This window comes from Centruroides sculpturatus, unplaced genomic scaffold (assembly GCF_000671375.1).
Source record: "Centruroides sculpturatus isolate CEXI.00-Female unplaced genomic scaffold, Cexi_2.0 scaffold362, whole genome shotgun sequence".
NCBI lineage: Eukaryota > Metazoa > Arthropoda > Arachnida > Scorpiones > Buthidae > Centruroides > Centruroides sculpturatus.
In genome coordinates, this window is record NW_019384664.1 from 437,654 (window position 1) to 456,083 (window position 18,430).

The 18,430-nt window shown below is 26.2% G+C and overlaps 1 protein-coding gene across 2 annotated transcripts in view; it reads left to right on the top strand.

Annotated features, from left to right (window-relative positions):
* Positions 1 to 18,430, top strand: part of LOC111626615 (thyroglobulin-like) — a 38,628-nt gene that overhangs the window by 1,370 nt on the left and 18,828 nt on the right. Inside the window, exon 4 of one of the 2 annotated variants that reach the window (XM_023370057.1) lies at positions 1,842 to 1,918. In XM_023370057.1, coding sequence (XP_023225825.1) covers positions 1,842 to 1,918 — 77 coding nt within the window. Of the gene's footprint in view, positions 1 to 1,841; positions 1,919 to 8,743; positions 8,821 to 18,430 lie in introns of both variants that reach the window. The other variant, XM_023370058.1, reaches the window with a different exon arrangement.

Below are 18,430 nucleotides of genomic sequence, written 5' to 3' on the forward strand. Positions count from 1 at the left end.
GGCATGTATTCAATATAGTGGCCTTCTGTAGTGTGATGTATGTATTTCTATTCAATTGTAATGTTACCAGGCTTTTGTGTAGTGTGTGTGGTATCACACCTGTACAGGAGAGAACGACAGGTACAATAAGCACCCTATCCATCCTCCACAGATGCCTTATTTCCTGGACGAGTTCTGTGTACTTGCTAATTTTTTCTGTGCATGTGTTTTGTACATTGTGAGTGTTTGGAATGGCTATGTCTATAATGTATGTGGTTTTATTGTGTTTGTCAATGAGTGTGATGTCTGGTCTGTTTATTATTATTATGTTGGGTTTAGTGGGTTATACTCGGTACACACCGGTGGCTGTGTACTATGCCGGACAAGAGTCAAGGTATATTATTATTATTATTATTATAGAAACTATATTAGAAAAATTTTAAAATGTTTCCTGTATTTCCTGTTTACAAAGGAAGGATTTTGTATGATTTTCTTCAATTAAAATAATAAATATGTTTCAAAAACGTTTGAAAATTAATAAAATGAAATATTTATATATCATATCCACTGCATTAATTATTATTATTAATTTATTAAAAAAAAGTGAAAATATTAAAAGTAGTTTGTAAATTTAATTTCTTAGTGTGTTGATTTTTGTTAAATTAACTTTAGAAATGAATAGATTAATTTCTAAAATTTCAAATTAAAAGCAAACTGATATTTATAGTACATGTCATTCTGAAGCTCACTTTACTGTTTATTTTGTAGATTATGAGTAATTGTATTATTAAATTCAATTAAATTTAATTATACAGAAATTTTAATTCCTTTTAAAATTTCTCTTCATCACTAAAATATTTAAAAATTAATTTTATTTACTGTAAATTGGATAAAAATGTACATAGAAAATTGTCATTTATGCTATTTTAAAGTAATATTAAACTTATCTATTATTTAAGTTTAATTTTTGCTTAATTTAATCTACATTTTTAACACGGTCGGAATTAATTAAATGCTTAAAAAAAACTTTTATAAAAGTTTAATGCCAGATATACGAAATTTTCCCAAGGATAATAAATAACTTCTTAAAATTTATGATTATTAAATTGTCAGATTTTTAATAACAGCAAATAAATGAAAATAGAGATCTATTCAATAGCATATATTCCATGTTTTTCAACTTCCTTCATCTTTGAGATAGATTGAATCTTTTCAGGTCAGCCAAACTTGTTTTTTTTTCTTTTATATCAATTGTCAAATCACTCATGCTTTCATAGAATTGAAATTCTGAATATTTTTCTGAACACTGAATTCAAGTTTTCTTTGAATTTTCTGTTAGTCCCTTCCCTCTAAATACTATGCACGAGAATCTGTAAGAGTTCATTCTCTTCAGGTCATCAAACACTTGTAAGTTTTTTTTTTTTTTTTTTAATATTGAAACTATTATTTTATACAAACAAATCAGCTCTTTCTTTCTGTTTCATTTGTTTCTTTTTATATCAAAATTAGATTTATTTATTTCATTTTTAAAGCAGAAATTTTATTGTTTCTTACGTGATATCTACAGATTATTCGAATTTCTTAATATATTTTTTGATTAATAGAAATGAATTAATAAATTTATTACCATTATTGATTAATAGTAATAAAAATTATATTATTTCTTAATCATCTCTAAAATTTGAATTATGGTTGATTTATTATTTATCATAAGAAATAACAGTATATTTATTGACCTATATGTCCCATTTATTCTTACATAATTTACTACAATAAATTTTTATCTTATAGAATAAAATATTTATTTCTGTTGAAAAAATCACACACAAAAAATAATTTCATAAATATGTTTTTTATTACAGATGTTATTGTGTAGATAAAAATGGCAATAGAATATTTGGAATGGCTCCATACTGGCAAAAGGATCAAATGCATTGTAGTAAGTCATTAATAATTATGAATATTAATCATAATAAATCAATACTTTTTCAATTTGACTATTAACTTGTATAAAAAGAGAAATTAAGAATATACTATTTTTGATTTTTTATCGACTTTTAAATTCGATTATTAAATCACATAAAGTTTAATTTCTATAAATTTAATACAGTTGCATTTGAAAATTGATAAATATAATTATCGTAAATTGTTTATTAAATAAATGAGAGGTGTTATTTGTTTGTATGCCCAATCATTTTTTTAAGATTGGCTGTAAATAATTTGAAATGTAGAAACTTTTCATATAAAAAATCTTTAATGCATTTTAGTAACAAATAATAATTTTTATTGATTCCAAAAGATATTGATAAAATTTTCTATTTCCAGTTGCCTTAATTTCTAATAATATTTCTAATAATATCCTTATAAAAATATCTCTATTTTTATATTCGATTGGATAATTCATCAAAAATTTTCATGGAATAGAAGGTAATCGGAAATCTTTCTCTTTTTATAAATTATTATGAAATATGTCTAATTCTTTAAGCTACAGAGATTTTGTGACATTTCTATACCAAAAATAACAAAGAAATTTAGCATAAAAATTAGATTAATATAATATGATTTTAAGCAATTAATTTATTTTTGAGAAAAATGTATATTGGCAGATTAGGATTTGAATTTTTTGATATATAAATTCATATCATCATCTTATACAAACAAGTCTTCTGTAAAGAAGTTTAATAAACAAAAGTCTTATTTAAATATAATTACACAATAGAAATTAATACTATTATTAAAAGTTTTTATAATAGTTATTACATAAATTTTATTTGTCATATTGAAAAATTAATATTGTAATAATTAATTTTAATTTTTTATATAAATATATATACTCTTATACTTTAAAGAAACATTAAAAAGAAAACTTGAAATCTTCGATTAATACGATAATTTTTATAATTAGTAAATCGTAATTGCTAATTAATTTAAAATAGATTTAAACTATAGATTTAAAATACCAAGATTCAAAATTTTTAATTAATATACCTTTTAATATTTCTCAAAATAAATTTAAAATGGTGATTATATTGAAAACAACTTTTATTCAAACATTATTTATAGATATAAAACAATTTTCAATATTTATCAAAACGTTTCTTCTGAAAATTTTTATAATTCTGAAAATGTAAAATATAATTTAAATATAAATACTCTTAAAAATTAATAATTAAAACAATCTCAAAAGAACAGTAAGAAAAATATCGAATATAATTATGCTAGGTAAAAATTCAAGCTAAAGAAACCATATAATTAAAAACAAGAGGAAAAAATAAATAGCGTAACTCTTTTATTTACTGGAAAATTTCTAAATTTTATAAAATTATTTTTATACCTTTAAGGCGAACACGTGCCTATCTACTATTTTACACATTATTGCTTATTATATAAATTACTTTCTTTAAAAAATGAATTTAATGTTTCATTAGTACAAAAACATTGTTAAGAAAAACTCCCTTTCAATACTAAACAGGATATTTATAAATCTTCCTAGAATTCATTTTTTAATTCTAACAAAAAATTACTTCACTTAAAAATGAGTTTTTATTTTATACTAGTTTTGCATGTTATAGCACATAAGCTTATATTAAAACAATTTTTCTACACTTATCCTTATGTCGTGAAATAATATTTCTTTTATTTATATTTCATACCATTTTCATTTTTGCATGACTATATCTTATAATATTCATACTGAAATATGATATTAATACTGCCTGAATCATAAGAATTCATACTGTTTTCTCTATCAGTTGCACTAAACATTATTATTATTTCATTTACATATTAATCTTACTTATTATTCTTAATAATTTATTTATATAAAAATCTCTATACTTCCTCATTTTCTTATGTATAAATAAATAAACTTATATAATTTTTCCCTGATTTTTTCCAATTTAGATTTTAAATTGCTCATTAGTTATTAAAACTGTATTTTATAACCTTAAATTAAAAATGATATACAGGCTACAGACCTATATATATACGTATATATATATATAATATAAATCTTAAGAAAATGAATTAAACAATCGGAAACACTTCCTTGTTACAAGATAATACAAAATATAAATATATAAAGAAAATGTTTAATTCAATTAAATTCAATTATGTATTATGTACAAAATAAATCAATATTATGATTTACTTGAATTTCAAATAAAAATATAATAATTTATTATAGTTTAAATATTGATCTGTGAAAGAATCAACAATTTATTTTAAAAATCAATCATAAGAAATTTCTAAATATTCGATAAATAGAATATAGTTTGGCGAAAGCTGAGAAAAAGTTAACTTAATGAAATAAAACTATTTAATATAATGGTTCTTATTTAATGAATGTTTTAATTTTTTTCATATCAGAAAAGCTTGAAAGATAACAATAAAATATTTTTTAATTACTGTTTCCTGTCGCGAGTGTTTATAATCTGATACAATTTCCATTGAAACATTTTAAATTTTAAATAAGTACACTCATCCACCAAAAAAAAAAAGAAAAAAAAATGTTATGCACCAAAAAAGTATTGGAATTGAATGATATTTTATTACTACAGACGTAATGATGCTGATAATAAGTTATTAGAATATCATTATATCATAGCAAGAGGACAATTTCTTGTAGAATAAGAGTGCAATTTAAAGCAACTTTTAGAACCTTGTAGGATTTCATTTCGCCTAGATCCATCGGACATAAAGGCATATAGGCATCGTTTGCTATTCTGGGTCTGATTTACCCACAGATGTAATTGCTGTGGAAACGACTCACAAATGTTACCTCCAGTGCTGAAAATTCTTTCACTTTCAATGGAATATCTGAGACACTTAGATATTTCATAGCTATTTTGCTCAAATTAGGAAAAAGTTCTTTTGAACTTCCCCACCACAAAAAAGGGTCACTATGTCTTCGTATACGTGGTAAATGTAAATATTTTTTTAATTCTTGATCGAAATGTTTGTTCGTTCGTTACGTTTTTTCTTTCTTTTGAAAACAACAACTCTTCTTCATTCTTTCGTTTACCAGAAGCTAATTCATCAAATAAATTAGAAAAACTTAGAGATTCTCTTCCATCTTGATCATCTCCAGAAGTAGAAGCTTCAGAATTTAATTCTTCTTGAGATTTTGTATTATCAACATCTAAGCTATTAATTGTCCATCTTTTTATTTCGTCTACCAATTCTCTTTTTGAAATTTCATTTTGAAACTTGAATCTAATAAAGATGACAAGCATAAACACTTGTTTTCTATGCATGCTGAAAGTCTTTTCTTTATTGAATTTTTTGGTTTTATAATGTGATATTAATGCCACTAAAGGAACTATTGCTCTTTGCTATTGATTAAGATAAATTCAGCGTTTGTATTGTGGGAATTATTGAAGAGGATGTGGTTTCTCGTTTGCTGGCTTCCACAGTAATTTCTTCGAATGGCTTTAAAATTAAAACAATTTTTACAAGCATTGATATGGGCTCAACGTAGGAATTTTGACAAGGGCTTTTTGCTGTTCCAAGTTTCTTTGCAACGTGTAGTATGTAGAATTCTAGCGAGTAGAACATCTTGAATTAATTTGTGTTTCTGCAAACCTAACTTGTCTTGCAAATCTTTTAATTTGCTTACAGCTACAGCAGAATGATTAAAATGTGTGACAATATTTCTATTAACTGTGATTATAGTTATCTTGTTCAGAAAATATTCACTCGTTTAGTGTCAGCTGCAGTGTATGTATAAAGCATGATAATGCCTCTAAATTGCAATTCCTGATTCTAGCTACCATATTTGCTCCAGAATGTCTCAATACTAAGAACATCTTATCATTTGTCAACTTATACTGTTCAAGAACATTATCTGTTCACTGATTTGTATAGCTGTATGGTTTATAGTTGCTGTTCAAAAGTCAGCGGTTAAAGAAATATATTTTGCATCATCGATAGCTTTCTGAATTTTTGACTGAACTTTTTGAAATCTACCAGGGATGATATTTTCAGAAAAAATATCTTTTGCTAGGAATATTGTAATTAAGAACATTTTTTTTAGTAATCTTTGAAATCCTAAATAAGACATAACAGAGTATATCTACACTTATCATTTCTCTAATCAAATAATGAACTTATTTGGATCGTTGATCATTTATATCCCACAATTCTTTCTTCTTTATTAATTGAGTTAAAGCAGTTTGTCTTTGGATATGAGTTTCCGTTCTTATTGATGNTATAGAGATTGTTTGCATTGTCTACATCCACTTCAGAAATTACATTCATTCCTTCCTTGTAAATACCTTCTACAAAATTTTTATTAGTAAAGAAATTTACTTTTCCAGAATTCTGTTCATTTAATATAAACTTATCCATTAAATTATTTGGCACAAAATTATTGTATCCTTCAACATTATGTTTTGTATTTGATTTTGTTAGCATATTGAAAGAATCATCTAACAGCTCATTTGGTTCAAACTCTAAACTATCTTCCAGTTGTGATAATGATTGTTTTGTAAAAGTTTCACGTCTTGACTCTGGTGTTTTTGAAGTAGTTTTTGTATAAAAATTTCTTTGCAGAGGTGAAAGCTTATACTTTTGTTTTAATCCAGTTCTCTTATGATACTTTTTCCTATGAGTAGTATTTGTATTAGAAGATATTTTTGAAGACATCTTCTCTGTTACATCTGTTTTATCTTCACAGATATTAATGTTCACTTCAGAGTTTTTTTCTGGAGAGCTATTTCCTAAAATGTAAGTCTGACGCCTGAGAGGAGTAGATGGAAGAGGATGTTTGGCATCCTGACGAGCAAACGTTTTCCCCGAAAAATCATCTACATTTATTCCATTGGAATCATTTTCACAATTTTCTGAATTTAAAAAGAAATCTTTCACATTAGAAATCTTATCTCCAACAGTTGTTTGGTCTCTCTTATTTGTTTTAACTACTTTTATTTCTGTATTAAGTAGTTTATAATGTTGTATTTTATAATTTACAGATAGTTTTCTAGCATTTACTTGTTTCTGTAATTAAAAATGGCAATTCTGTATGAAATTTTGATATAATCAATTACAATAATTGAAACATGTAAAATAAACGTAATTACTTACCTTTTTCTTCTTTGGAGTAACGGCCGTGCCTAATAATATAATCTGTTTTTGACAACCGTTATTAGCTTGCAATAAGACAATCTCTCGAAAACATCCTTCTTCGATAGGAGCCCAAGTTATATCTAAACAAGTCTCCTTATCTTGTTCCAAGATGAATTTTTGGACATTAATAGAAAACCCTTTAGAGTACGGAAATTTCTTCACCATAACTTCCAAACTTGTATCATTGGGATTTTTAATTACTGCCTGTCGTATTTTAGTAGTCCCAATTTTCACTTTATCAAAACAAATATGAATTGCAGTTCCAAAATAAGTCAACAAAATGGTTGGAGTTTCAATTACTTCTTCTTCTTTCGGTAATGGTGCAGGGGGACTGAAAGTCATTACCTCAAATTTTGCAGCATTATCTAATTCCATGTTGGATTCCTATAAGAAAAAAAAACCAGTCAGTTTAAATTCTACTTTTATAATGCTATTTTCACATGTATAAACAACTCAAAGTCAATATTTTATAATGAAACCAAACAATTACAGCATTTAAATTAGGTTACTTTACTTCTATTTTCACATTGCTTTAAATATCAGTGCCAATTATGATAACTGTTTGTCATATCAAATCATAGAAGTCATGTGTTGAATTGTCAAAGACACTATCTTTCTTTTGCATTGTATTGATATTGTTAGAATAAAGAAAGCATGTATTATATATGGACAAGACATTTTCATGATCAATGCTCTAAGAAAATGTGTTATTATTCTAATATTGATAAATTATGTTGAGGTTTTATCAAAGAGATGGAAGCACAGAAAAATTAGATTTAAAAAAAAATGAAATATATTTCAATATGGAGATTTTCAAACCTATTTCTTGTATATGTGATAATAGTAGCTGCACTAAAAATCACAATAGGTTACATAAGGCCTTGAAGGCCAACATACATAATCCAAACAAACATAGTCTTTAAAAGTAAAAAAAACTTGAATTTGTTTCATTTATAAGAAAGAACTTTAAGTTCTGTTATTAACTCAACAAATAATAATAAAATTTCAATATCAATTTCTTAATTTAATTTCATTTCCAACACTTTATTTATTTCCAAATCCTGAAACCAATTTTGGGAGATGATCAAACGTAGGTATAGAACATTTCTATACAGTTCCACCATCAAAATTCCAAGGAGTACTTGTGAATGGACTTTTCTCAAATATTAAATAGCAAATTCCAATATGTTTTTTTTTTTTTTTTTTTAATATTGAAACTATTATTTTATACAAACAAATCAGCTCTTTCTTTCTGTTTCATTTGTTTCTTTTTATATCAAAATTAGATTTATTTATTTCATTTTTAAAGCAGAAATTTTATTGTTTCTTACGTGATATCTACAGATTATTCGAATTTCTTAATATATTTTTTGATTAATAGAAATGAATTAATAAATTTATTACCATTATTGATTAATAGTAATAAAAATTATATTATTTCTTAATCATCTCTAAAATTTGAATTATGGTTGATTTATTATTTATCATAAGAAATAACAGTATATTTATTGACCTATATGTCCCATTTATTCTTACATAATTTACTACAATAAATTTTTATCTTATAGAATAAAATATTTATTTCTGTTGAAAAAATCACACACAAAAAATAATTTCATAAATATGTTTTTTATTACAGATGTTATTGTGTAGATAAAAATGGCAATAGAATATTTGGAATGGCTCCATACTGGCAAAAGGATCAAATGCATTGTAGTAAGTCATTAATAATTATGAATATTAATCATAATAAATCAATACTTTTTCAATTTGACTATTAACTTGTATAAAAAGAGAAATTAAGAATATACTATTTTTGATTTTTTATCGACTTTTAAATTCGATTATTAAATCACATAAAGTTTAATTTCTATAAATTTAATACAGTTGCATTTGAAAATTGATAAATATAATTATCGTAAATTGTTTATTAAATAAATGAGAGGTGTTATTTGTTTGTATGCCCAATCATTTTTTTAAGATTGGCTGTAAATAATTTGAAATGTAGAAACTTTTCATATAAAAAATCTTTAATGTAATAATGTACAATGCTCTCAGGACGATTGCCTAGGAGGACGAATCGTGAAGAATGCAACAAAATGCGGTTGTTGTCATATATGTATCAGACCTCTCAGTAAGTTATTGAAAATATAGTATTACAAAACTATCCTTTATATTTTTGTAGACGTTTTTATTTTTCTTAGAAGTGGGAGCTAAGTGCGACACGAAAGTATTTGCTAAAATTCCATTAGAAGAATGCGGTCCTGGACTGAGATGTGAAAATAGAACATGCGTTCCTTGTAAATATGTTTCTTAACGAAACAAATACATTTATATATATTTTTTAAATGATTAATATATTTTTAAAGACGTTTAAATAGTTTTATTAAGTAATGTTTAATAGTTGTTAATGGTAGTTTTATAGTTTTGTATTTAATAATAATAAAATTCATTGAGTATTTTAATATATTATAACAAGGAAAAAATAAATTAATCAAGTTATATTGAACAATAAAATTGATTAGATATATTTTTAAAATTTTATTCATTTTAGTAAATGAGAATTGTGCTAAAAACCAAAGAGAATATGATAAAAAGTATGAAAATATTGAATTAACGACAGCACCTCCAAGACCTCAATGCGATAACTTTGGGGATTTTGCACCCGTACAGTGCAAAAAAGGGAGAATGTAAGTAATTTTTATGTTTATAGAAATTATTTAGGCAACATTTTCAAAAAAAAAAAAAAAANTGCTAGGTAAAAATTCAAGCTAAAGAAACCATATAATTAAAAACAAGAGGAAAAAATAAATAGCGTAACTCTTTTATTTACTGGAAAATTTCTAAATTTTATAAAATTATTTTTATACCTTTAAGGCGAACACGTGCCTATCTACTATTTTACACATTATTGCTTATTATATAAATTACTTTCTTTAAAAAATGAATTTAATGTTTCATTAGTACAAAAACATTGTTAAGAAAAACTCCCTTTCAATACTAAACAGGATATTTATAAATCTTCCTAGAATTCATTTTTTAATTCTAACAAAAAATTACTTCACTTAAAAATGAGTTTTTATTTTATACTAGTTTTGCATGTTATAGCACATAAGCTTATATTAAAACAATTTTTCTACACTTATCCTTATGTCGTGAAATAATATTTCTTTTATTTATATTTCATACCATTTTCATTTTTGCATGACTATATCTTATAATATTCATACTGAAATATGATATTAATACTGCCTGAATCATAAGAATTCATACTGTTTTCTCTATCAGTTGCACTAAACATTATTATTATTTCATTTACATATTAATCTTACTTATTATTCTTAATAATTTATTTATATAAAAATCTCTATACTTCCTCATTTTCTTATGTATAAATAAATAAACTTATATAATTTTTCCCTGATTTTTTCCAATTTAGATTTTAAATTGCTCATTAGTTATTAAAACTGTATTTTATAACCTTAAATTAAAAATGATATACAGGCTACAGACCTATATATATACGTATATATATATATAATATAAATCTTAAGAAAATGAATTAAACAATCGGAAACACTTCCTTGTTACAAGATAATACAAAATATAAATATATAAAGAAAATGTTTAATTCAATTAAATTCAATTATGTATTATGTACAAAATAAATCAATATTATGATTTACTTGAATTTCAAATAAAAATATAATAATTTATTATAGTTTAAATATTGATCTGTGAAAGAATCAACAATTTATTTTAAAAATCAATCATAAGAAATTTCTAAATATTCGATAAATAGAATATAGTTTGGCGAAAGCTGAGAAAAAGTTAACTTAATGAAATAAAACTATTTAATATAATGGTTCTTATTTAATGAATGTTTTAATTTTTTTCATATCAGAAAAGCTTGAAAGATAACAATAAAATATTTTTTAATTACTGTTTCCTGTCGCGAGTGTTTATAATCTGATACAATTTCCATTGAAACATTTTAAATTTTAAATAAGTACACTCATCCACCAAAAAAAAAGAAAAAAAAAATGTTATGCACCAAAAAAGTATTGGAATTGAATGATATTTTATTACTACAGACGTAATGATGCTGATAATAAGTTATTAGAATATCATTATATCATAGCAAGAGGACAATTTCTTGTAGAATAAGAGTGCAATTTAAAGCAACTTTTAGAACCTTGTAGGATTTCATTTCGCCTAGATCCATCGGACATAAAGGCATATAGGCATCGTTTGCTATTCTGGGTCTGATTTACCCACAGATGTAATTGCTGTGGAAACGACTCACAAATGTTACCTCCAGTGCTGAAAATTCTTTCACTTTCAATGGAATATCTGAGACACTTAGATATTTCATAGCTATTTTGCTCAAATTAGGAAAAAGTTCTTTTGAACTTCCCCACCACAAAAAAGGGTCACTATGTCTTCGTATACGTGGTAAATGTAAATATTTTTTTAATTCTTGATCGAAATGTTTGTTCGTTCGTTACGTTTTTTCTTTCTTTTGAAAACAACAACTCTTCTTCATTCTTTCGTTTACCAGAAGCTAATTCATCAAATAAATTAGAAAAACTTAGAGATTCTCTTCCATCTTGATCATCTCCAGAAGTAGAAGCTTCAGAATTTAATTCTTCTTGAGATTTTGTATTATCAACATCTAAGCTATTAATTGTCCATCTTTTTATTTCGTCTACCAATTCTCTTTTTGAAATTTCATTTTGAAACTTGAATCTAATAAAGATGACAAGCATAAACACTTGTTTTCTATGCATGCTGAAAGTCTTTTCTTTATTGAATTTTTTGGTTTTATAATGTGATATTAATGCCACTAAAGGAACTATTGCTCTTTGCTATTGATTAAGATAAATTCAGCGTTTGTATTGTGGGAATTATTGAAGAGGATGTGGTTTCTCGTTTGCTGGCTTCCACAGTAATTTCTTCGAATGGCTTTAAAATTAAAACAATTTTTACAAGCATTGATATGGGCTCAACGTAGGAATTTTGACAAGGGCTTTTTGCTGTTCCAAGTTTCTTTGCAACGTGTAGTATGTAGAATTCTAGCGAGTAGAACATCTTGAATTAATTTGTGTTTCTGCAAACCTAACTTGTCTTGCAAATCTTTTAATTTGCTTACAGCTACAGCAGAATGATTAAAATGTGTGACAATATTTCTATTAACTGTGATTATAGTTATCTTGTTCAGAAAATATTCACTCGTTCAGTGTCAGCTGCAGTGTATGTATAAAGCATGATAATGCCTCTAAATTGCAATTCCTGATTCTAGCTACCATATTTGCTCCAGAATGTCTCAATACTAAGAACATCTTATCATTTGTCAACTTATACTGTTCAAGAACATTATCTGTTCACTGATTTGTATAGCTGTATGGTTTATAGTTGCTGTTCAAAAGTCAGCGGTTAAAGAAATATATTTTGCATCATCGATAGCTTTCTGAATTTTTGACTGAACTTTTTGAAATCTACCAGGGATGATATTTTCAGAAAAAATATCTTTTGCTAGGAATATTGTAATTAAGAACATTATTTTTAGTAATCTTTGAAATCCTAAATAAGACATAACAGAGTATATCTACACTTATCATTTCTCTAATCAAATAATGAACTTATTTGGATCGTTGATCATTTATATCCCACAATTCTTTCTTCTTTATTAATTGAGTTAAAGCAGTTTGTCTTTGGATATGAGTTTCCGTTCTTATTGATGAACATCCAACTTCTTTGGTTTCGAAACTTTCTCTTTTAATTTTTTCAGTTTCTTTTAAAAAATTTTCATGATGATATCTTTTGAAATGATTTATCATTTCTGTTGTGGTAAAAGTTTCAGCATTTTTCCACCTCTCGATTTAAAAGCCTGGCATAAATTGCACTTAAAAAACGTCTCGTTTTTATCTTTCTTAAAAAATTTCCAAGCAATACTGGAAGCCACGAAAGATTTGGATTTGGCTAATAATTAAAATTAAAAAGTTTTTCAAAATAATAATTTTATTATTTTAATTTAATACATGAATTTGAAAAAGGAAAAAATAGCTTTATATTAAAAATTATTTTATAACAAATTGTTATAAAATTATTTTTATCGTATGAAATTTTATATTTTTATTAACAATACAAAATTTCAAGCGATGATAATCATAATATTATTTAACTGTTAACACAATAAATTATTAACACTAATAGGCCGATAATGCTTGACCGATTAATCGGTAATCACCAATTTTGCTTATCGGTGCATTCCTAATATAGATGCGAAGTTGTTCATATCCTTTACAATTTTTAAAATTTACACTGATGTACAAAAATGTACAAATTTATAAATAAAATAAATTTTTCGAAATTTCAAATAAATTAAATAAGCACAATAATATATAAATTTATATCATTGTAATGCTTGTTGATATCATCTAAATTTCAGCACTGAATTAAATTTATAGTTTATATGAAATCTTCTCCCATAGAGTGTAATAATTTTTACCACTTTAAAAAAAATTTCTTTTCTACAATAAATCGGAAATAGACGTAATTATTGCTAATTGCTTCTAATTCGAAGCAATTAGTAACTCGTATATTCTTAGTCATTAATTAACAGGATTGGAATAAATTAATTAAAAAATTTCTTATCTAAGTGAACATTTTTTCTAAAACAACGGACTTATGAAGACAAGACATTTTGTATTAAAAATATATTTTTTATAAAAACTTTTATCAAATAATGAATTTAGTGATCACAATATCGGCCAAAATCTTAATATTAGTATTATGGTCTTTGTAATTTGTTAAACCTGAAGCCAAAAAAACACCTAATTTTTGTAAAAAAAAAAAATTGTGCAATGAAGTAAAATAGAATTCGAGTAATTACTCGAATTCACGTTTTAAACCAAACTTATTGTAATAATAAATATTCTCGTAATTACTATTAAAACAAGAAAATATACATAGGCCTATTAATACTGCAGAGTTTAGGAATGTTTATACTTATATACTATCTGTCGAAATAAAGCTTTTTAAGAAACATGGCCTTTTAACATTGCAATCATTTTAGATTGGATGCAATTTTGATTAATGAAAGAAGACTGAGATTTATATTTTATGTTCTATGGCTGAGATCAGTAACGGATCCAGAAAGATGAGTTAGCTATTCCTGAGATTTTTATTTATTTATAACACGGACTTCATTATTTCTTCAAAATATGTTAATATTTTAGTATTTTTATCATTATTTTTCAAGTTTGTAACATTTTTATATTGTACTTCAGTTTGTTTACTTTAGTTCATTTTAAGTAATTATTAAAGTAAGTTGATAAAACTTTTATATACCTATATTATATTTATTGCACAATTTAAAAATTGCTTTCCTGAGATTTGTAACCTGTTGTTATAAAACGAACAGAAAAATAGTTTTAGATCTTTATAATGCAACAATCTTTGATATAATTCATTAATATGAAATATATTTATTGTACTGTACATGTGTTTTTTTTTTTCGTGTAACAAAATGTCTAATAAACCAGATCTGAATTTTATATTTTCAGATTTCCTTTACATTTTTCTTCTATATAACAATCTCTCAATTGCAAATTCAGTAATTTTAATGATTTATTGTTGTCGGTTTTATGTGAATAAATCATAAACCATTGTTTTTTCAATCAATATCGAGAAACCGCTATATCTTTGTATCAATATCGATATTTGAATGATGGGGAAAATAACGATATCCCTGGGTTAGAGATATCGGAATTACGATATCTTAAGCGTTTTTTGGTTTGGTGGGTGATCTGCCAAGAGAAGGCGCCTCCCGGGAGGACTTTTTAAGGGAAACTGGTCCCTATTTAGGGGGGGTTACAAACGAAGAAAACCCGATAAACTAACGTCACGTGGCCAGCTTGTTGGTGAGAAGCGAACTCGCGACCATAAAAGTTCGGTGATTTTATTCACGCGGCCACTGATAGATTTATAAGCGTTTTTATATATAAGTATAATAACTTACATTTAAAATTCGAATCGTAAGCATTTTAATACTTTAGTTTTCATTGTGGCTTAATTTTTCATATTTTATTACTTTGTAATTAGATGAATCCATTTTTAACGATTTTAACTTCTAAAACAATTACTTTAATAATAATAAAACTTTTAATAAAATTATATTAAAAATAGATATGTTGACATGGAAGATCCAAGTTCAAATCCGATTAAAATATGCAATTTTTCATGGATATTTTAGTCTAAATTTCATTCCCTGTTCATCGTTTAATTTAACTGATCTTCGTGTTAACTGATCATCAGACATTCAAAATAAGTTAAATTGAACTGATTAACACACAGTACTTCGCAGAAGTTGAATACAGTAGAACCTCGATTATCCGGACTAATTGGGGATGAAAGTAGTCCGGATAAGGAAAAATCCGGATAATCAAAACAAATACTTTAATTTGTCTTAATGATAATACAACACGTTTTCTTTTCGATGGCATAACGGTAATATTAAAAGTAAATACTGTATTTAAATCGTGATCAAATTTTCAAGAAACAAACGTTCGTATTGCATTAGGACTACTACTGACCAACGCTAACAGACTACCTATTGTTTAAAAGGCCCTCTGGTGGCGCAAGAAGACGGATTTTATAAAATAAAAAGCAGTTGAAACTGCATTTTTATGAATAAAAATTTGACAAACTATTTATCGTTTTATGACGAGTAAANTTCTATCTTTAATAGTTTGAATTTGTCCAGTAAAGTCACTGATTTCATTATGAATGGTGGTAATTTCTTTGTGAATTAAAGCAAATTGACTTTCTATTTTTTCATTACTAGTCGTTATCAGATCAACTATCTTCGTCCATAGAAGTGAGGTTGAAGTGTCCGATATTTCCATGTTTGAAATTGCGGTTGAAGGATTCAAAGTAGAATTTTCACTAACCTGGATAGTTGGTTCTGCTCTTCTTTGTTGAGTATATTCGGTAATTAAGTTGATTTCACCTTCAGCTGGTTTAGTGTTGAATGACGATTGAGCTGTTCGGTTTGTTGGAGGTCTTCCTCTTTTGGGTGGCGTTTTCTGAAGAGGGCCTGGATTCGGTTCAATTCCGGACATTAGTAGTATTAACTGGATTAATTTTAAATTAAACATTGTAGAAATAACACTCAAGAAACACAATTGACAAATCTTCCTCAGTCTTTGAATTTTATTTTTATATAGAATAAAAATATTTTTAAAAACGTTATCTCGTTCGAGTACTTTTATCAATTACGAAAATTGAATATTTAATTTTGTTTGTTGTTTGGATTTCATAGACATCTAATAAAATGTTTTTATTCTGTTCAATAAAATGTTCAATAGTGTCTTATATCCGTAACGTAGAATTGATTTTATTGATCGATTAATTATCAGTTACGAAAAAATTTTTTTCAAAGTAAAAGTAGTCAAATAATAAATATATAGAATTCTGACGTTGTGAACTAATGTAAAATGTCTTATAGAACGAGCAATTATTTATTGTGACCGTCACAATGCCGGGCTGCAATCTTTAATCATATTTTTAATGTATTTAATTTAAAATATATGCTCTCGAAGGTGTCGAAGATGTAAAAATTAATGGACATCTTATCAATAAGATTAGGTATGCTGACAACATCGCTTTGCTATGTAACACCGAAGAAGGGTTACAGAAAATTCTAAATAGATTGAAAGAAGTGGGAAAAGCAAAATACCAAATGAAAATAAATGTGAACAAAACAAAAATTATGATAATCAAGAGAAGAAGACAAAGATCTAAAAATTATGTTGAATGGAAAGAAAATAGAAAAGGCAAAAATGTTTGAGAACCTAGGAAGTTGGATAACTAAAGATAACAGATGTGATTATGAAATTAAAAAGAAAATAAAAACGGCTAAAGCTGCTTTCGCACAAATATCCTCAGTATTAAGAAATAGAAATGTATGCAAAAAATTGAAACTAAAAATACTTAAAAGAATGATTTGGAGTATAGCGACATACGGATGCGAGACATGGACAATAAACCAAGAGGCAATTAATAGGATAAATTCCTTTGAGATGTGGTATATTGGAAGAATGGAAAGAATTAGTTGAATAAATAGAATAACCAATGGGGAAGTTTATAAGTAGATTTGGAATGGAAAAAAACCTGATGGTCAGCACCCAGAGAAGAAAAACAGCATATGCTGGGCATATAATAAGAGAATCCTCGAGGAAACTGATGAAAATTGCAGTTCAAGGCATGGTGGAAGGCAGATGGAGAAAGAGAAGATTTAGGCTAACTTGGCAGAATAACAACAAACATGGACTGGCTCAAGTCTGGGAAAAGCCAACAACCGTGAAGAGTGGAGAGCTGTCCATCAACTGCAATCCTATGTAAAGAGAACGCCGTGAATGAATATGCTCTCTCTATCTGAAATTGGTAGTGGCTTGTACCTTTACATCATAGTTTTCCTGTTAGCAATAGAGTCGTACCGGTCATCTATCTAACTCCTTCCAGCGGAACATTTTTGAATTGAAATAACGTGACTTACGGTTTGTATCGGAAGTTCGTATATAGTTGATCGAGGCCTCCTTCCCTAAGCTTTCCGTATCTGGTCTCGGCTTTCATCTAACTCAGTTCTCGAGATTAAGAAAAAACAGGCGGACAGACGGATGACAATGGGAATTTATAGGTCTACAATTCTTCGTATTGCAGTCTAACAATAAAAACTTAAAAATGGTAGACAATGGTATGCTGGATTACCTTTTAGTGACAATAGAAATGAATATAGTTATAGTTATACTTATTTTGATCATCCTTTTTCCTGATTTGTTTAAATTACAGTACTTAATATGATGTGAATGGTAATGCCACTTTTCTCTAGAATACAGTGTAGGGACTCAAGATTTTTTATCAAAAAAAAGGAGTCTTTTCAAAAAGTTTGAAAACATTGATATAGAACAAGCTCTGGAAAAACTTTTTTGCCTAAAAAGTGTTTTGTTTTTTTATTTAAAAAATTGTTTAAAAAGCTTTCGTTTTAAGCATAAAATCGAATGACCATATTACGAATGCAAAGTCAATCGTGCCGATTTAAAATTTTAGATCCTACTTCGAGAAAATTCAGTAATCTGAAGTGAATTTAAAAAATGGTTTTTAAGATTAAAGTTAATGCGATTGATAGCTGTAAGTCGAATTAATGTTAATATAGGGGAGATCGGGGCAACTTCGGCATGCGGGGCAAGTTTGTCAAGCGCTTTTTTTTAAAAACAAATTAAAAGGAGACTTTGGTTATAGGTTAGGCAGTTGAGTTTTATTG